The sequence below is a fragment of the Malaclemys terrapin genome, chromosome 1 (genome assembly GCF_027887155.1).
Source record: "Malaclemys terrapin pileata isolate rMalTer1 chromosome 1, rMalTer1.hap1, whole genome shotgun sequence".
In the NCBI taxonomy this organism is placed as follows: domain Eukaryota; kingdom Metazoa; phylum Chordata; order Testudines; family Emydidae; genus Malaclemys; species Malaclemys terrapin.
Window position 1 is genome coordinate 296,110,132 of NC_071505.1, and position 21,318 is coordinate 296,131,449.

The window sequence follows — 21,318 nt, forward strand, 5'->3', positions numbered from 1 at the left end:
AAAAGTTCTGCTGGCACAGCTGTGTTGGTTAGGAGTGTGTGAGAGGAAAAATCACACGCCTAACTGACAATCATGCTGGCAAAAGCCCTAGTGTAGACACAGTTATACTGGCAAAAAGTCTTTTTGCCTCTATAGTTTATTTTGTTTAGGGAGCTGGTATAAACTATACCGGTGAAAGAACTCTTGCCAGTATAAGCTCTGTCCACACTAGGAGGAGTGGCAGGTATAGTTATACTCTTTCTAGCACAGACAAGCCCTAAGGTGTTAAAACATGTTGAAAAGTCTAGTGTAGACAAGACATGCAGGCTGAGTTCCGCAAAGTTATTCAGGCCCCAAACTTTTGTTGATTTCAATAGGACTTAGGAACCTAAATATCGTTGATGCTCTGGGCTGCTGCCTTTAATGTGCTACAGGCATAGCTACACTTGCAGATGTAGAGTGCTGTGAGTTAAACCAGCCCTCGGAAAGCATAGTAGGGAAAGCGTTGCATTGTGTTCACACTGTCAGCTGCAAGCTCACTGGCGTAGCCACATTTGCGGCACTGGGAGTGGTGCATTATGGGCAGCTGCCCGTTCTGGTGCTGTGGCCAGTAGCGTAGCTAGTAGGGTGCAGGGAAAGCAGCCGCTACCCCTTAGCGCATTTTCAAAAAGCGGCGCGCCTACCAGCCGGCGCTGACCTCCTGCAGGGGGCACAGCAGGGCGGTCTGCAGCCACGGCCACAGCCAATGGGCCGGGGCGGCGGGCGCGGCCGGAGGAGGCAGAGCAAGGGGGGGTGGGTGCAGCAAGGCAGCCCATGGCCGGCCGCCGTGGCCGGAGGAGCGAGGGGGGGGTGTGCAGCATGGGGGCCGGCAGCCAATGGGGGGGGGGAGCGGCACAGCTGGAGGAGCCAGCCAAGGGGGGGGGCTCGGAGCAGCTGGAGGAGGAGCCAAGGGGGGCGTGACCACAGGAGAAGCCGGGGTGTGTGTGCCTTTCTTTATGTTTGCTCCCCCTGCTCTTAGATCCTGGCTATGCCACTGGCTGTGGCTTTTTGGAACGGGGGAGAGGGGTGAGGGCATTCTGGGCCCTGTTTGTCCCAATGCCCCATGATGCATCACTTTGCATCCCAGCAATCCCTGTGCTTCCATCCACTTTTGGTACCATCTTTCAACGTTCTTTGTACTGCACGCGCTGTCTTCCCTTTTGGTCTGTGGGAATGGATCCCAAACTGCTGAGGAATATGCTGATGGGTCTCACCAGCATGCCATCAATGGCAGTCGAGTTACTCCTTGAGCTACAAACTGACAGTGAGGAGTCCGACGACTACCCAGAACTTCCCATCCAGCAGGTTATGAATAATATACCCCAACAATGCCTGAAATTGCAAAAATCACTATGGACCATAAATTAAATTAATGGAGATATCCTATCTCCTAGAAGTGGAAGGGACCTTGAAAGGTCATTGAGTCCAGCCCCCTGCCTTCATTAGCAGGGCCAAATACTGATTTTGCCCCAGATCCCTAAGTGGCCCCCTCAAGGATTGAACTCACAACCCTGGGTTTAGCAGGCCAATGCTCAAACCACTGAGCTATCCCTCCCCCCATGTGACCACCTCATGTCTGTGGATCTGGCCAAGGAATGGCAAAGTGTCTGGATCTTGTCTACCATTCCAAACAAACACATTATTACTAACTCAACAAGCTGCCCTCCCGCTTTCCACCTGCCATGCAGACTTCAGACCACATTGAACCACATCAGAACAAGCCATAGAAGATGCAAGTACTTGATTCCCTAGTGGAAAATCAAAAAACTCCCCTTCATGCGACTGTGGTGTGAACATCCAAACCGTCAAACACATCATAATGCAGTGCCCCAAATATGGATTCAAAAGTGAATTGGAGGATATACACAATATCACAGAGGAAGCCTTGTAATGGCTAATAGACTTACAACTGTATCTATAGAATGTTGCTCTGCAGATACCATATGTGCATGCAAGAGATTTTGAATGGTTTCTTGCAACATGTGTTAACTCCTTATGCTTAGCAATCTGTTCCATCCTGGATTTAGCTGTGACACTGATTACTTTTCCCAGACTTGAAGAAGACCTCTGTGGAGTTCAAAAGCTTATTTTTCTCATCAACAGAAGTTGCTTTAATAAAACAGATATTACCTCACCATCTTGTCTCTCTCATATCCGAGAATCAATGGCAACACCACCACTGCAAATTACTAAGTGAGCCAGTAAATTTGGAGCGAACAATCCACACTCACAAAATTATAGGCACATTCCTTGATTTAATACATGATGGTGAAGTATAAATTTACAAGTAGCCGGAAAAATAGGCCTAAGTTAAACTAGATCTGAAATAGGGAAACAGCTTAACAGGGGCCCAATCCTCCTCCCAAAGAAGTTAGTGACAAAACAGACTATGGTACTTACATGGCCCCCCATCACTGTAGTGTCTGAGCACCTCACAATCTTCAATACATTTATCCTCAACACCTCTGTGAGGTAGGGAAGTGCTATTATCCCCATCTGTAAAATGAGAAGCTGAGATACAGAAGGACTAAAAGTTCTGTTTTCAAAAATGATGTAGGGTACGTCTAAACAGCAAAGAAAAACCCACGGCTGGCCCATGCCAGCTGACTCAAGTTCAGGCTGCGGGGCTGTTTCATTGCTCTGTGGACTTTTGGGCTTGGATTGGAGCCCAAGCTCTGGAACCCTCCCACACCCTAGAACCCAGGCTCCAACCTGAGCCCCAAAATCTACACAGCAATGAAACAGCCTGCAGTCTGAGCCCCAGTTGGCTGGCATGGGCCAGCCGTGGGTTTTTCTTTGCTGTGTAGACATCCCTCAGAAGTCTAAGTCTCACTGAAAGTCAGTGAGACTTAGGCTAGGTCCACACTATCCGCCCGATTTGGCGGGTAGAGATCGATCTTCTGGGATTGATTTATCGCGTCTCATCTGGATGCGATAAATCGATCCCAGAAGCGCTCCCCCGTCGACTGCGGAACTCCTGCTCGCCGAGAGGAGGAAGCGCTGTCAACGGGGGAGCTTGCCTGCGCTGTATGGACCCGCAGTAAGTAAACTTAGTTCGATCTAGGAAACGTCGACTTCAGCTACGCTATTCTCGTAGCTGAAGTTGCATTTCCTAGATCGATCCCCCGCCCCAGTGTGGATCAGCCCTTAGGGTACTAAACTGTGTTTGAAAATGGGCTTCAGACATTTAAGTCACTCAGACTTTGCAATGCTGAGCAAAGCCATATGTAAATACCTTTAAAATCTAGGCCTAAATGACTTGTCCAAGAACACACAGGATGCCTGTGGAGCAGCAAAGTATTGAACCTGAGGCTACATCTACACTACGGGGGGGGGGGGGGGTGTCGATTTAAGATATGCAAATTCAGCTACGTGAATAGCGTAGCTGAATTTGACGTATCGCAGCCGACTTACCCCGCTGTAGGGACGGTGGCAAAATCGACCTCTGCGGCTTCCTGTCGACGACGCTTACTCCCACCTCCGCTGGTGGAGTAAGAGCGTTGATTCGGGGATCGATTGTCACGTCCCAATGGGACGCGATAAATCGATCCCCGAGAGGTCGATTTCTATCCGCCGATTCAGGCGGGTAGTGTAGACCCAGCCTGAGTCTCCCAAGCCCCAGGTTAGCTCCCTTTCCATCCTCCCTCACAATGGGAACAAGTTTGGGACTAAAGGCAGTAAACAATAGATTACTGACATCAAATAACAGTTTCCTATACAAAAGTTTCAAAACAAAAGGTGTCGAAAAGATCTTGAAACTAATGAGGCTCAATTGTGTTTTTTAGAGGTGGTTCATTTAACCAAGAAAGAAAGGTGAAGCAATGGTGCTATCTTGAGCTTTTACAAAAGGCATCAGACTGGGGAAGCCACCAAATCTGGCATGCTACAAATCTTTATATATATGTAAAAGCCTAAGACCTTAGCATCTAATTTCTTCCTGAGCTGGCTCATACCAGAGCTGTTTTTTCCCTACTCTCCATCCAGACTTCCTAGCTTTCTCTCAGAGCCTTTTATAGCCCTGAGTTGGAGCTTGAGAAACCTATCTGATCTGGTTGCCAAGATGAGTCTGCAGAATAGATCTGCATCTCCCCACAAGGTCCTAAAGTCTGGCACTTAGGCTACATCTTCACTCGGGGGGGAGAGAGGGGGGTGTCGATTTAAGATACGCAAATTCAGCTCCGCGAATAGCGCAGCTGAATTTGACATATCTGAGCTGACTTACCCCGCTGTGAGGACAGCAGCAAATCGACCTCCGCAGCTCCCCCATCGGCAACACTTACTCCTACCTGCGCTGGTGGAGTACAAGCGTTGATTCGGGGATCGATTGTTCAATTGTCGCGTCCCGACGAGACGCAATAATTCGATCGCCAAGAGATTGATTTCTACCCACCGATTCAGGCGGGTAGTGAAGACGTAGCCCAAGTCACAAGAAAGAAGAGCTGCTTAGACATTTGATATCCTTCATTGTGATCAGTGAGGTGGGCTGTAGTATAAGAAGATTCAAGGAACATTACAGTCCCTTTAAATCTCTCGTGAATAACCATTATTTTCTGAAGTTCCAGCATTTTAGTATGAGATACACTTCAGATGATTTTCAGAAAGCTTTTGACAAGGTCACTCACCAAAGGCTCTTAAGCAAAGTAAGCTGTCATGGGATAAGGAGGAAGGTCCTCTCGTGGATTGGTAACTAGTGAAATGATAGGAAACAAAGGGTAGGAATAAATGGTCAATTTTAAGAATGGAGAGAGGTAATAGTGGTGTCCCCCAGGGTCTGTACTGGGACTAGTCCTATTCAACATATTCATAGATGATCTGGAAAAAGGGGTAAACAGTGAGGTGGCAAAATCTGCAGATGATACAAAACTACTCAAGGTAGTTAAGTCCCAGACAGATTGCAAAGAACTACAAAAGGATCTCACAAAACTGGGTGACTGGGCAACAAAATGGCTGATGAAATTCAATATTGATAAATGCAAAGTAATACACATTGGAAAACATAATTCCAACTATACATATAAAATGAGGGGGTCTAATTAGCTACCACCACTCAAGAAAGAGATCTTGGAGTCATTGTGGATAGTTCTCTGAAAACATTCACTCAATGTGCAGCGGCAGTTAAAAAAGCGAACAGAATGTTGGCAATCATTAAGGAAGGGATAGATAATAAGACAGAAATTATCATATTGCCTCTATATAAATCCATGGTATGCCCACGTCTTGAATATTGCAGATGTGGTTGCCCCATCTCAAAAGATATATTGGAATTGGAAAAGGTTCAGAAAAGGGCAACAAAAATTATTAGGGGTATGGAATGGCTTCTGTATGAGGAGAGATTAATAAGACTGGGACCTTTCAGCTTGGAAAAGAGACAACTAAGGGGAGATATGATAGAGGTCTATAAAATCATGACTGGTGTGGAGAAAGTAAATAAGGAAGTGTTATTTACTCCTTCTCATAACACAAGAACTAGGGGTCACCAAATGAAGTTAATGGGCAGCAGGTTTAAAACAAAAGGAAATATTTCTTCACACAACAGTCAACCTGTGGAACTCTTTGCCAGAGGATGTTGTGAAGACCCAGACTATAACAGGGTTCAAAAAAGAACTAGATAAAATCATGGAGGATAGGTTCATTAATGGCTATTAGCCAGGATGGGCAGGGATGGTGTCCCTAGCCTCTGTTTGCCAGAAGCTGGGAATGAGTGACAAGGAATGGATCACTTGATGATTACTTGTTCTGTTCATTCCCTCTGGGGTACCTGGCACTGGCCACTGTCGGAAGACAGGATACTGGGTTAGATGTACCTTTGGTCTGACCCAGTATGGCCGTTCTTATGAGAGGCTGTATAAATAAATCTAACATCACTGCTCTCTACTTCCAGGACAAATTAAGAGAAGTTGTAATATGGTTGAATCATGCACACAATCTAACTCAAGATATATTCACAATGCAAGCAAGAGTGGATGCCAAGTCACTTCCATGGAAAACTCTGGCAGTTCAGCAGAAAAGAGCTCCTAGCTGCAAGAAACAAAGATTGAGTCATATTTCTTAGATGCTCCAGTACAATTGGCGAGTAGCACGTTAAAATCTCTGTTGTTGGGAAATCTAAATTCCCTTCAGCCTTAAAACATCTGAATTTGGAATTGGGTCACTTGTGTTCTTTTCATGAGTGAAAAAATGTTACACTGGATAACTGTTTCACTAGCTTTGTTAGGGAGTATTTTATGCCAAAAATACACAGGTATCTGGATCAAAATAAACTTTTGAGATGGTGAAAATTGCTTGTCAAAGGCAAGTCAGCAGTGCATGCCAGATAAAGTGGTCAAGGTATAAAATCTTATCAATAAATGCCAAATGAAAGCTTCAGCTACGTGGGCTTCCACAATCTTCAGTTGACCAAAATATTATCTAATGAATCCTCACTTCAAAACTGCAGCCATTATTCAACATTTTCCTAAACAAACTAAAGGAAATGTAAATTTAAATTCAATTTTTAGTTAATACAAAGCCAAAAGGAATGGCAACTACAGTTGTAGGTAGATCAAAAATGCATATGGATCTGGATAATGTGTGACTTTGCTCAGTCTACAGTGAGCTGATATGTAAAGAAATGCAGAAGAATACAAGTACAGAGGAGTAGTATGTTCTCTTGTGAATTCCTGTAATCTCAATCTCCAGTTTAATCAATTGCAGCTATGAAAAGAGGAATCAACACTGTGTGGATGGATAGGAGAGCTGAGAACACCGCAAAAATATAAACATTCATTTAAATAAAATTCAAGAATTCACATCAATCATATTCAGATCTCTTTTCCTTGTTTTTTCTTGTGAAGTAAGTTTACAAAAAGGGAAAATATTGCATATACTCTCATGCAGGTATATATTCACATGAGCATTGTCACCAGAGGGTTTGCAAAGCCATCTTTGAAGGCTCTGTATGGATTTAGGAGAAGCAGCACTCATGGGCCTGGAAAAACCCATTGAACAGTGTGAACAACAAATTCTAGAGGCTGAAGTATATTTGCATAAACTTTTCATTGAATAATGAGTAAACTTGTGAAAATCAAATCATGGATAATTTACCAAGAGACACGGGTTCAACTGAATTATTCACTGCAAACAACTGTATCAGATCTAGATCATCATACTTAACATTGATATCTCCTGATATTCATGGTTACAATCTTTGTCCTCCCACCCTCTCCTCATTCGTCCTTCCTAGCTTTATGCTGTCTAATTTGGATTTTAAGATCCTTGAAATAGGAGCCTCATTTTATTTATCTGCAGAATACCATACACCGCCATCGTACTGTATAAATAAGAACGCTGCTGATAAACATGTAAACTGGATTACATGCTCTGGCAAGCCTATTTAGTAGTTGATGCCCAGACCTATTGACTACAAATTTTGCTGCCAAGGACCAGAAAACGTACATCATAAAGTGTTACACATTGCTACAGCAGGCTGTCTATGTCAGAACCTTCAAAGGTTAACCAAACACGGGTGCAATCAATAGTTAATGGAAAAGCCTTAACACTTTCAATTAAAAATGACTATGATTCTTTCTACTTTCTACACCTTTACTACTTGGTAAATATTTAGCTAACTATTATTAAAAATTGATTACCAGAGCAATTTTTAAAGACATCCATTATAGCCCATTCCACTGGACAAGGCATAGGACTGGAAGCATCCTTCTATTTCTAGGTCAACTGACTTGCTATGAGATGTTGGCCAAATCATTTAATCTCTGTGCCTCTTTCCTCACCTGTAAAATGGGTTAACAGTATCATCCACTTGTTCAAAGTACTTTAAGATTATTGTTAGCAGGTAAAAAGTGCACTCTTTCTACATATTGACAGATTCATAAACAGTAAGTGCAATGTTCTCCATTACTTCATGTGGTATTCGAGTGAGACTCAATATGTCTGTCTACAATGAGATGAGCTGTTATTTTATAAGAGAAGGAAAGACATATTGTACAATAGGACAGAAAATTCACATCCCATTTAAAATAATGGGAAATCAGCAACTTTCTGAGATGTAAGAGTAAACTCTTAAATTGTCCCAAAAAAATTAACAACTGATTTAAACACTTACATTTATCAAAACATTTTAAAAGTAGAATTCAAAATTTTGAAGACCAATGTCTTCTCTGTGTTTTCAAACAGAACCTGGATTCTCTGTCTTACTCTACATCAGACTCAGGATGGCAGCTTCCTGTATGTTAAGTATTCTTTAATAAATTAAAAACACATTTTTAGTTGTTTGTTCTTTGAAGTTAGATACAGTGGTTATAGTTTCTTTAAATACTTCTCCCTTCCCCCAAGAATACCAGCAAGTTTAATTCCATATCAAATGCTTTCAGTCCATCTTCCTATTCTTTCACGTGGCACAAAGGACCACGGAGACATTACTCAAGAAGAAGCAACAAGAGGGGAAATTGAACACACGCCCCTCCCCAGATTTAACACTCCTCCCCCAATAGATTCATTTCTAATTTCAAGAGTTCACAAATTTGATTACAGAAGCATCATGATTTGTTTCAGCTCATATATGGCACAAGGACATGGTCATGCCCCAAAAGAATGTTTCACGTAGCCTGGAACTTGCCTCCAACAGTGGCTAATATTGCAAGTTTCAGGGGAAGAGCATTAACCCTCTCCATTCTCATCCCAATCCCCAAATATTCCTAATCTTATACTATACTACAGAAGAGACATCATGCTCCAAATAGGAGCTCTGTATTATGGCATCATCTGTTGCTGTGTCAATTTCAGCACTGGGAGATCACAGCATGGTAAAGAAAAAGCTAGGCTTTTGAGGCCAAGAAGAAATCTTTAAATAAATACAGAAAATTATGAAGTGAAATGCTCAGAGAAAGTCAGCTGTATTTGAAAAGTTCAGAATAAAAGAACCTCAAATATTTAAAGGCATCACAGCAGTCACTCATCATATAAATGCGTTAGTCCATGGACAGCCAAAAAATATCTTACTAAAAGTTCTTAAACACACACACATCAGGATATACAAAAAGGTTTTCTTTGCAAAAAATATGACTAGAAAGCATACTGCATACATGAAAAGAATCACCTGATCTTTTATAGTTATCGGAATCACGTTTTAGAACAGCATGTTAATCATTATTCACTTTATTACTGGTTCCAGAAAAAAAACATTTAAATAAAATATTCCATAAAGAATAATCTGATTTACAGTTTAGATGTAAAGATTCATCGTAATATCCAACATACCTTCCCTGCCATTGTGTACATCACAGTTAAACAATCTGCCACCAGAGTAACACAGCATGATGGTCTTCATAAATACATCTGGTGTTTGGGTTTGCTTTTTTACATACAAGAAAATAATACTTTGACTGTTACTAAAAAGTATTCTGTCACCCTTAAAGCAAATGAAAAGCTATGAGATTTATATAAACTCAATAGGAACATTAGCTGTTTAACAACTAGAAATGGGTAGGTTACATGTTTCAAAAGAAAAAACAAAATCTAGCTGCCAATCGTATCGTTAGTCATTGTGCAGAACAAGGACATTGCAATCCAAACAGACTATTAGCACAGTGCTCTCTTTTTACAAGGTACATAACTTCTGAGAGGGAAGGAATAGGAAAAATCACAATGAGAACTATCTACCCTGTAACTTTATGGAAACATACTGTCACACATATGAACTATTTCCTTTATAAAGCTCAAATTGAAACCAAAAGTTCATTTAATACTGTGGCAATTATACCCTTTAGTTTCCATTTACATCAAATACAAATAAAAAAAAACTGCCCCAAAACACTGATTTTCACATCACAAAATGGTTGTCAAAATCTACCAATTGTAACACAATTTTCTGGTGTTGCAGTTAACATTTTGGTTCTTCAGACAACAGTCACAAGTACTTTACTAAAAAATACAGATGTGTTTCCTACAGGTAAATGTGAAGCTTTATTTAAGATGGCAAAGGCTTTGTAACAGTGTAGGGGTGCAAGTTTTCAGTATGAGGACGTTCAGAAGATTTGCTGCTCGAAGAGTATTTTTTCAAACCCTGTTGGAGGAGTGTGATAAAATTCACTGAACTGACAATCCAAGATGGCACTGTCATCAACTGTAGGACAGAAGCAAAGAGAAAAATAATTAGAGGAGAACAGCATTTATTTTGACTATACATTACACCAAATTAGATTATATACATCAATACATTGTGTATTCACAATGACTGAAACACAAAGGATATTCTCCAATATATCAGTTACATCCATGCAGTAGAGATAAATAAGATCTTCTTGGTTAATCTGTAGAAAAGATCCTAGAATACAATCAAGCAGGCCAAAACAAGTTTATTTCCTACAGAATACTTCAATTTGCAAAGGACTCTGCTGAAATCAGTGAAAATGTTGCTATTTATTTTACTGAGCATGCTAATAAGCCTTAAAGCAACTCTCCTCAACTTCTAGGGCTCACATTTTCCCCTCCACTACTTTGGAAGCCCACAGGCCAAGCATGGTTATGATGAGACATGAAAGAGGATGTATCTCTATGGCATGCTTCCCATTCCCCTGCTTGGTGTCAAGCCATCTGCTTAGGTTATGACCCTGCTTGATTGTTATTTTTAGACACCTGGATTTTAAAAATAAATCAGTATTTTTCAAAACAATAATATTGCTGTGAGACTTTCTGCCTAATTCTAGGTGGAGGATTAGAGGATTAAAATGGAAATTCTGACAGATCATTAACTGCTGCAATACTTCATGTGCAGCTTTAGTGAAGTATAATACACAGTGTAGCACTGCTCTTCAGAAAATCAGATCCATTTAGTTAATGAGTCTTTAAAAGAAACATTCCTCTAAGCCACACCTCATGTGACAGCAGTATATCAATGCCAATCCCCTCCCCCCCAAAAAAAACAAAAACAAAAACCAAAAAACAATATTTTGGTCAAGAATTTAGATATCCTGAAGTCAAGATATTCGTTTTTTTCCCACAGCAGCCTTAACTGAGCTCACAAGTACTATCTTTTATTGTTATATGTGGTGTTGACTTTATACTTTAATATTTGTGCAGATGTGCCCAGGGTACAGCTGCTGAAGGAAGCAACTTTGAATTTGACTTGTGTTTTAAGTTCCCAAACATGATGTCATTTACCTTCTGTACTGAGTTTATTTTAAAAATCTCTAAGATTCTGGTATGAAACATTAATAAATTAAATGGTGGAGAGTAATTTCTCCTTTCATATGCCTATGAATACATAGCATTAAATTAAGGGTTTTATTACTTGTAACTTATAACATGGAGGTGTCACCTGAATGTAATTTGCAAATCATCAGGTGTTACAGCAATAGACTAATCCATTGTGAAACATGGAAATTCTTGGAAATTTATGTCAGCTCTTGAAGGATGATGACAGTAGAGGGAGTCTGGTAATAAAAAGTCACCTCACAACCAAGCCTAAAACTTCAATGGTGTGGGATTAGGCATGGAGAAAGGAGGAGGAAGTTAAAAAAAAAGGTACAGAAGACCAGGGAGCCCAAGTTCCTGCTGCAGCAAGTAGACTGTTTATGAAAGCTACCTACTCCCGAGGTCTAAATTCTCTCCACTGTAACTCCATTTCCAAAGCAATGGGAAGATGACGTGTTAGCTACCTAACAAAAGTCTGTTCTCCCATTCTCACCAATGTGGTATCTGGCAGCCAGAATCCCAATAATACAACGTTCATAGGAATAAAACTGTGGCAAGTATTTTATTCCTGTTTGCGCAACCATTTGTAATAATGCCACCATGTGGTAAATAACACAAAATGACAATATGAAATAATCTTCACTGTAACAGTTTTAAAGGGGATAAATTGGTACCTGAATTTGTAACATTCAGAACTTCCAAAGCAAATTTAGATTGTTTAATTCAGAAAGCGTAGTATTAAGAAAGTGTCTAGACAGACACAGAAACGTGCCAACAGTTCATTATGAAATATGAAATGAAATAATAAACAGCCATACCACTTGGTACGATCGTCCTGTCACATCTCACAAGCTAAGCAAGTTTGGCATAGGTCAGTACTTGGATGAGAGATTTACAAAAAAATATTAGTAGTAATATTGGGGATTCAATCAGTGGTACTCTTCTCTCTTAGTACTGAACCAATCCCTCAGCAGGGTGGGATGAGGCACTGTGCAAGCGGAGGTGCAGCGTTTCAGATGAGACAATCAGAATTCCTACATACCTAGGATTTGCAAAGAGTACCTTGGAATTTTAGTAAGGTAGGGTTAACTCACATTGTGGCCAAATTCCAACTCACAAAATTAATACATTCTTTCTTAAGCTGCCTAAGCAGACTGGATAGGATATTTGTTTCCTGTTCAAAACTGTTGTGCTAATGTATTTTGTCAATGCAGTTGCCATGATTCACTGTAGAGATGGCTGCATTTTGAGAGGTGAAATGATTTTATATAACATTTTGTATCAATTTGTTACAGTTGTGAAGTATTTTGAGATGGAAGATGCTACCACATTAAAGTTTATATCTCTATAAAAAATGAAAAATAATAAAAATGTACATCCTATCCAAATCTGACTTAAAAATTGAAATGCTACTGCATTAGTATTGCATGAGCAAGAAGGGGCATAAATACAAACTTCACAGAGAAATTGGATTAACCGATTTATCAGCGGGTGAGTCAGCAAAACCTTGTGTGGCTTTATCATTACCTGATGATTTGACAGTATGTTTACATGACTTGTTTTAACTGCAGTAATTCCCTATCTGTCATCTGTGGACCCATTACTGGTGGTCCACAGCTAGGTGGTGGTACTCCTTGTTTCCAGCTACTAAACTGCATTGAAAGAAGCAAAATATATACTGATACTTTCCTAATATTACTCTTCCATAACCAATTGCTGTAGTTGCCAAAGGATACTGTTCGATTGTGACTGGGAAGACAGGTGAGCCACATCATTGGGAGTAGGATAGGTGGTTTGAGAGAATATTGCTATTAAGATTGACCACATTGAATAAGTTTGAGAACCCAACTTACCATATACTACAGGATAGACAGTCCCTCTGATTCCTGAAGCTGGACAATGCATATTCTTTCCATTTAAATATACATTTAATTCTACATGGTCATAGGTAATACCCTATAAGGCAAAGTAGGAAATATTAACATAAGATCATCAAGTTGATACATGTGAGAATGTTTACTACTATTTCTTTTTACAGCTAGTCTAGCTGAACACAATGGGCAGTTTCTAATATGATGGCATAAACCACAGTCTCCTAAAAGAACTCACTAGACCATTTTTCCGGACACTTAAAAAGTCAATAATTAAGAATATTTAATTATATTTGAACTCGCAAGCACCAGAAGTGCTTGCAGGCTTAGCCAATCAGGGGACAGCAGCAATAACAATCGACTTATTTGACGAACAGAAGCTAACCAACATAGTTCAAATCGTGAATTTACAGAGCTCAGGCAGTTAGCAAAGTAACGCATTTATTACTTATTATCCTTCAAGTGTTTTAACTTCAGCTTTGCAGACTAAATAGATTGAGTGAGCCTTTAAAGAGACTGCAACACAGCAAGATTCTCTTCCAAGCAAACCATCTCAGCAGGGGATTTTTTTTTTTTTTTAAAACTTCACACACCTGGCAATAATCTATGTACATGAAACTCACAAACATCAGCAATTAATAAAAGATATTGGAAAAGTTGGTATTAGAAACAATGTTAATCTGATCACTTCTGTGTATTTAAAAAAAATTCTAATAATGTTAAAAAACTAGTAATACAGTAGACCCCTTTAAATATACAGGGTAATTTTAAATATATTTTAGGAGTGTTGAGGAGGGAGAGGGAGCATGATCCATACAGATTCCCAAGTCCCTCTCATTCATTCAATTGTCTTTCCAACAATTTTTTCTCTCCTTATCCCCACTCTAATTTCCTCTCCCTTTTCTAAATCGTATCCCAGCTTGGCTAAAAATAAAACCCCTTTATCCCAATACCATTGCTACAAATCTTCCTCCAAGGCTGCTAGGGCCACTCTCTGCCTGCTAACCAACAAAGAGCTCTTATGCTCCCTGGGTACAACCTCATCTCGATCTCCAGTGCATTCTGGGACATCTTTGAACAGGGAAGCCCAGCCACAAAGAGCTTGGGATCTCTACGGTGACAGCCCCCTGTCAAGTTTATAAGCAAATTCATCAACCCTAGTAGCAGTGGGTAGCAATGAAGCACTATTGTGATGGGGTATATAAAATCCATTCTGTCACAGTCACTAAGGGCTAAAGGGACAGAATAGCTACTTCCCCAGGTGTGGCTAATTGACCTGCAACACTTGAAATAAGCAATTCAGGCACAAGACTACCTTGCATCAGCAGCAAACTGGCAGGAAGCCACTGAAGGAGAAGGACTAGAAACCTCTTTAGGACTGAGGTGAGACTGCAGGGGAAAACCTGCCAGCCTAAATGGGTATCCTTCCTCCTGCACACCATGAGGTAGCAGGAAGACTGGACTCTGTAAGGGCCTGCTGCCACGCCTAGGAGGAAGATAGCATAAGGATCTGAGGATAGTGGGAGCTGAACTGAAAGGCTAGGAGAGCAAACACTTAAAGGGCCAGTGTACTTCTGATGAACAAGAGGGCAGGCAAGAGGGTATGATCCCCTTCATGTCTATCTCACTTCTCCAGAAAAGGTGTGTGGGGATGGAAAAATCGATGAAAGGGAGAGATAGTTGGGGAGAAGAGAAGTAAGGAATATTTGACCTTTCCTCTACCCATTACTCCCCAAAAAATACTGGAGCCAAATTTTGTTCCAACTATGCCCCTGCTAGTGAGGTGGATTAGAAAAGACAGTGAGAAAGGAACATGCCTAACTTAGGGTGCATTATTAGCACAAGACCTCATGATAAATACATAACTGTGTTTTACTAAATGATTACAATTCTGAAGGGTTGCATTGTTCTATGTTTTTCAGTATGAAATACTAGAAATACTCATTTAATAAGCCTACATTTTTTTACAAGTCAATACCTACTGAATATTATCTTCTGATGCACTGTAAGCATATTAATTTAATAGGTTTAATCCTTTTATCAGATATTGACTTTTCAGGGCTTCAATAAATTCTGTGTTTAATTTGCTTGTTTGCATGGAAAGCTAGCCTTTAACAAGGGTTCACTGTATTCCCTTTTGCCTTGCATCGGTGCTGACAGCAAAACCTGCTTTGGAAAATCCCAGAAACATCTATTGCTGAACTATTCAGACACAGTGACAAATTTACATTAACAAGAACTAAGGAAACTCACCACAATGTCACCCTCCTGTGGGAGGCTGTTTGCTGGCAGCCTGTTCTTCTCCTCGTTGTTGTGGTAGAGAGCTCCATCATTCCTCATCACTAAACTATGCACATCTCGACCAAGTGGAATTTGATTCAAATTTGCTTTCTGGGTTGCAACTCCAATACCCCAAACTCCTGAAAATATGATAATGATATTCTGAGAATACTGTTGTTTGTTTCTTTTGAAATCTCAGACTGAGAATAAGGGATATATTCCAAGTGTGTGCCCCAATGACAGCAATATCACAAGTGAATTTTAATTTGAAAAGCATTAGCAATTACATTCACTAGGCTGAGACCGACTTAAAAATATCCTTCCAAAACATGCTGTACCTTAGTGTTTTTCTTTTATTAGACATCAATATAAAAATTAAGGGGTAAAAGTCTTAGCCCTCACTCTGACCCAGTTATTACACAAAATGACTAGAGCAGCAGTTCTCACCGGGGGAGGATTCCTGGGGCAAAGGAACTGCAGAAGATAACCAAAAGGATGTCTCTGAGGACTCAGTTGCAAGCCTTGGCATAGGGGCCATGCCGGGGGCAGGGCCACAGAATATACACACCGGTGATTTCAGACAATGCAGCAGCTCATACGGCAGCCTGGGGCTGTCTAAATTACGCTGGGGGTGCTTCAGTCCTGGAAGCAGCCCAGAACTGGGAGGACACAAAGGTGGCTTAAAACCACATTAAGCCCCTCACCCCCAAGCTGCGAGTTCTCTGCTGCATTTCTAAACACAGAATCATTCCCACAATGGCCCGCAAGAAGCTAAAGGAGAAGAATCTGGATACGTTCTAAAATAGCAAATAAATGTAGACAGATAGTAAATATTATTGGACAAAAAGTACAAGAGCTATATACACAGTATTTTACATGCGCATAGTGCGATATAAATATTAATTAATTTAGCAGAAAGTAGCTCTAATTTATGTTTATTGAAAAAACATATATGCAAGAGTGTTCAAACATGGTAGTGTTTTAATACTGGCAACTCTAGTAATTTCATTTACCATTATTTTTAATAAATCAAAGCAGCAAAAGAGAAAAATGACATATCTTTCTTACAAGATGACAATTTAGCTTCTTACAAAAGTTTGATATTTGTAAAGTGTGTTATTTCTCATTGTAGTAATCCAAAGATGCAGTGCACTTAATTACCAAAAGATGCAGATGCTTTGCCTGCTTGTAGTCAAATTTCAAATACCAATCTAAAGTAGAAAATAATTTTGCTAACTAACCTGTGGATTGGATTTTAAACTCAAAATAGCTCTTGTTCTGATGTAAAGGTGCATTGGCTAAGCAACCCCCCGTGCCACATATTCTTCTGCCATTTTTGACAATGACAACATCTGTTCCTGCAAACACAAATAAAATACACAAACTTCAAAAAATGTCGTTTTTTTAAGTTTGGAAATATACATTAAAACCCCAAGAACAACAAGAACTATTTTCTCTTTCAACCAAGTAAGAGCTTCATTAATCTATCAGAATTAGGTTGTGCAGTGCTTTCAAGTAAAGAAAGGATGTGTTTATAGGCTAGTTCATCTTTCAGCTAGAGTTTGAAATAAAATTATTCTACTTAACTGCCAGGGGGCAAATTTGTCACGTACACATGGGAGAAAGAAGAAGGGAGATATGCAGCATTAGCTATAGATAGTCTTAACTCAGGAAGTTCCTTCGAGAGGAAATGTAACCAAACTCCAAACCTGGAGACAGTGGAACTTTCTGTGCCTGCCTCCTGCAGATAACTAATTGCTTGGTTTGCAAATAACGCAAGGGGAGGGGCAAGTAGATGAACAATAAGGGGTCACAAGAGGGGCAGATACATGTAGCTTGCTAACTATGTATGGTAATGATAGCAAATTTTGTCCAATTATGTAGCGATAGATTATTATAGTCAACTGAAAATAATGCTTTGCTATAAGTGTTTTCGGGGTTCTTGCCGACTTATGAGTTTGAACCCAATTGCAATTGAAATAAACGGATCGTCCCTCCCGGGGCTCCTTGCTTGATTAGCTGTGTCCGTCTCTCCTTATTCCTCAGCTGGAACAGACAGAAATTTCTACGACCAGTTCATCTATTTAAAATCTATATTCTTTAATTTCTCCTGTCAGGCTTTAAGGCAACATGTTGATTACAACATTTCCTCAAATATCCCAGCAGCATAGCTTACAATCATTTAATTAGAAAGACACTCACTATGAGAAAGGGGATGCAAGGGCTCAGGCCTTTCTCTAAACCACCTCCTTTTCTTGGTCTGGAACTGAAGGATAGGCACAGAATGCTTTTCATGAGTTGTGGTCACCAAGAATTAATCAATAGTAAGATTCCTTTTAAGGGGTTTGATTGTGAGGTTCCTTTAAAAAGGTACCTGCCAGCACACACAACATAACATTGAACTGCTAAATTCTACACTCTCCCGTGGAAGATTTTAGCTCGAAAGCTCTAATAAGCATTTGTCAGCATAGGCACAGACAAGACAGAGTCCTCAAAAGCCAGTCCAATAATTTTTGAGGATGCCTGGATGTTTTGTAGCCAAGAGGATTTTTTTAAATATTTGTTTGGCAAGGAGTAAGCCTTTCTAAATTGGTTTGTTGCAATGCCCTTTATGTAGGACTACACTGAAAGACCACTCCACCCTGGTCTTCACACAAAAGTTGTACTGCTTTAACTATACTAACATAGTTAACGCAACAAACACACCCTTGCGTGGACACAGTTATAACAGTAAAAAATGGCTTATACTGGTATAGTTTATTTCCATATGGGAAGGGTAATTTAAGGTACCATTACCAATGTCAGTAAATAAATAAATAAATAAATAAATAAATAATCACTTCCCAACCAACATAATCATACTAGTAGACCAGCAGTTTATAGTCCAAGCTTTAGAACTAAACCTAGAGCAGAATACTGCTGCCTGGTTATTTAGCAACATTTTCATGCTGGGATCATATTACACAAGTACTTCAGAGACTAGGGAATTCCAATTATTTTCCAAATGAAACACAAGGTGTTGTTTTTGACTTAAGTCTTTTATTAGGCTCTGTGTGCCTTAAGAGATCATTTCTTTTTGTGCCATAACCTCACAATTATATAACTAAGATCACTTTGGACTGTAAGCTCTTTGGGGAGGGACTGTCATTTGTCATATAGTTGTATAGTGCCTAGCATAATTAGGCCCAACCTGGCTGTGGCCTTTAGGTGCTACTGCAATATAAATGTAAAATAATAATAAATACTCAAGCTGAATGTCTCCAGATTGGGCACATCTGGGGACAGGGCATTCTCAGTGAAAGCAAATCAACTGTGGAATTTGGTGCCTTGTTGATCTGACAGACCCTGAGTGTGGTCCCCTTTGTGGAATACTATAAAACCTAACTATTCAGTCAGGCTTCTTTTTTAATGGGGTCATCTGAGCGGGGATAGCCCTCAGGGTTTGGGGGAAATTCTTCTAAATATCATTTTCTAGCCCCGTTAACAATCACCATGACATATGTTTTTTAAATGTTGTCATGTACATGGAACTAAAGACATCCGATAGGCACAATATAGTAACTGAAAAAATAAACAAGATAAACGGTAAGATTCAAAGCAGGGGCACCTTGTCTTTTATTTGCCAGGAAAACACCACAACCCTACAATTAATAATAATAATAATAATAATAATCATGGATCTAAAGTGCTACATAAACACTCACTATTCGCCCCCATCTCACACCACGAAGAAACCCTGGCTAAAGCTGCTGTTGTGTCAAACGGCATTAGGCGGTGACACTTGGGGCTCGCTGACCCTCCGGTGTGAGGCAGAGGGGCGAGGGCAGCCTGGCGATCCTGGGGCGAGGGCTAAGTGCAACCCCGCCCCGGAGCTGGGGAGACTGGCCGAGCCCGAGCGCTCAGTGAAACAGCCCAGCAACTGGAGCAGATCAAACACGGGGGCGGGGGACCGGCCCCAGCGCCGCCGGCCCGGCTCTGGAGGGACCGAACACGTCCCCCGGCCCGTGCTGCGGGGGCCCCTGCCCGGGGCGAGGCGCGCGCCCCCTTACCCATGTGCTGCGTGTCCAGCTGCACCGCGGGCATCTCCTTCAGCGGGATGTGCCCGGCGCCGCCGTCCCCGCACCAGCGCAGGCAGCAGAACACCGAGGCCGCCATCGCTCCCTGGCTGGGCTGGGCCGGGCCGGGCCTGGCGGCTCGCGCGCAGCGAGGAGGCGGCCGGCCAGCGAGCGGAGCGCACGGGGCGCAGGGAGGGTGACGTCGCGCCCCCTGCAGGCTGGGAGGACTCGGCGCGCGCGAAGCTGGGCCGGCGGCGGGGGGGAGCTGCGGGGCCCTGTCAGCTTGCAGCCCGGCCACACGCAGGAGGCTTGTATAATTTTTGGTGGAGCCCAGAACGGGTCCAGGTCCTACCCCCCCACCACCTGCATAAGGCTCTGGGAGGGAGTTGGGGTGTAGGACGGGAGGGGAGCTGAGGTGCAGGCTCTGGGAGGGAGTTAGGGTGCGGGATCTGGACTGGGGCAGGGGGCTAGGGTGCAGGAGAGAGTTTGGGGTGTAGGTTCTGGGAGGGAGTTGGGGTACAAGAGGGGAGAGGAGTCAGGCTCTGGGCTGGGGCAGGGGTGCAGGAGGGGGTTTGGGGTGTAGGTTCTGGGAGGGAGTTGGGGTGCCGGCTTTGGGCTGGTGCAGGAGGGGGGTTGGGTGTAGGCTCTGGGAGGGAGTTGGGGTGCCACGGGGGAGGAGGGGGTTGGGGAGAGGGTGAGGCGCTTACCTCAGGCGTCTTCCAAAAGTGAGCAGCACACCCCTCTGGCAGCGGCTCCTGGGCAGGGAAGTTTCTGTGCACCCTTGTCCGCAGGCACCCCCACCCCCAGCTCCCATTGGTCGCCGTTCCCAGCCAATGGGAGCTGCGGAGTTGGTGCTCGGGGTGGGGGCAGTGCACTGAGACAACCGCACCCCCCTGGGGCTGCACGGACACACCAGCCGCTTCCGGTAGTGGCGCAGAGCAAGGCCAGGCAGGAAACCGCCTTAGCCCTGCTGCCAGTGGTGGCTGGGAGATGCTCTGGAGGAGGCATGCAGGGGCAGCAGGCGGGGCCGGGGAGAGACCCAGCCCCAAACATTGTTGGGGCTGGGCCCCCAGACCCTGAATATTCCTGGAGTATGGTCACCATGGACCCATATAATTCCCCGCCCGTGGGCTTGGCTGGTGTTTTCTACACGCTCAGTCGCAAGCCAGCTCAGTCCTTCACAGTAACAAGCATTTGACCCAGTGGTGTAGGGTGCTGAGCACTCTGACCATCCCCGGGCGCTCTGGGCACAGGACCCCTTGCAGGATCTTCCCAATGACACCCCAGAGTTGTAGGGTAACGTTCATTTTACCACGTAGCTGGTACTGAGGGCCTGGCCTGCGTTCTGCCAAACAGATCAATTGCACCTCAGGATTTTTGCAAGGGATGGGTAATTTTATGACTAATAATAAGAACTGTAGTGGTACATTAGGGTTGCCACCTTTCTAATAGCTGAAAACTGAACATCCTTGCCCCGCCCCCTGTCCTGCCTCTTTCCCCAAGGCCCCGCCCTCTGCTCACTCCTCTCCCCCCCGCGCTTGCTCTCCCCCTCGCTAATTCCCCCCTCTCCAGGGACTCACCTGCTGCCTGCAGAGCCGCGCTGGGAGGAGCTGACGCAGAGCCTGCCCAATCGGGGCAGAGAGAGGGGGGTCAGTCCCCACAGCGAGGGCCCTGTGGTGGAGGCCGGTTCCTGCGGCCAACCCTATGATACATGTTAAAATGAGCTAATAAAATCTCATGCTTCAGAGCAGCAGAGGTCAGGAAGGAAGGAATGTCTCTGCAAATGTATAGAATTGCACCATTGGCCGATGAGATATTTTTCACCCTTTGAAGGAATTGGCCTCTGCTGCAGAAAGGTCTGATCTAGTATGGCAATATCTAGGTAATATCCTATGTACTTTTGC

The 21,318-nt window shown here is 42.6% G+C and overlaps 1 protein-coding gene across 1 annotated transcript; it reads right to left on the reverse strand.

Annotated features, from left to right (window-relative positions):
* Positions 1–9,155: 9,155 nt before the first annotated feature.
* Positions 9,156–19,573, reverse strand: SPRYD7 (SPRY domain containing 7). The gene is made up of 5 exons (XM_054009061.1): positions 19,409–19,573; positions 16,601–16,717; positions 15,333–15,499; positions 13,062–13,164; positions 9,156–10,138 (listed from the first exon to the last, which is right to left on the reverse strand). The coding sequence occupies exons 1-5, from the start codon at positions 19,512–19,514 to the stop codon at positions 10,041–10,043; spliced, it is 591 nt and encodes a 196-aa protein (XP_053865036.1). The 5' UTR covers positions 19,515–19,573; the 3' UTR covers positions 9,156–10,040.
* Between the last annotated feature and the right edge of the window lie 1,745 nt (positions 19,574–21,318).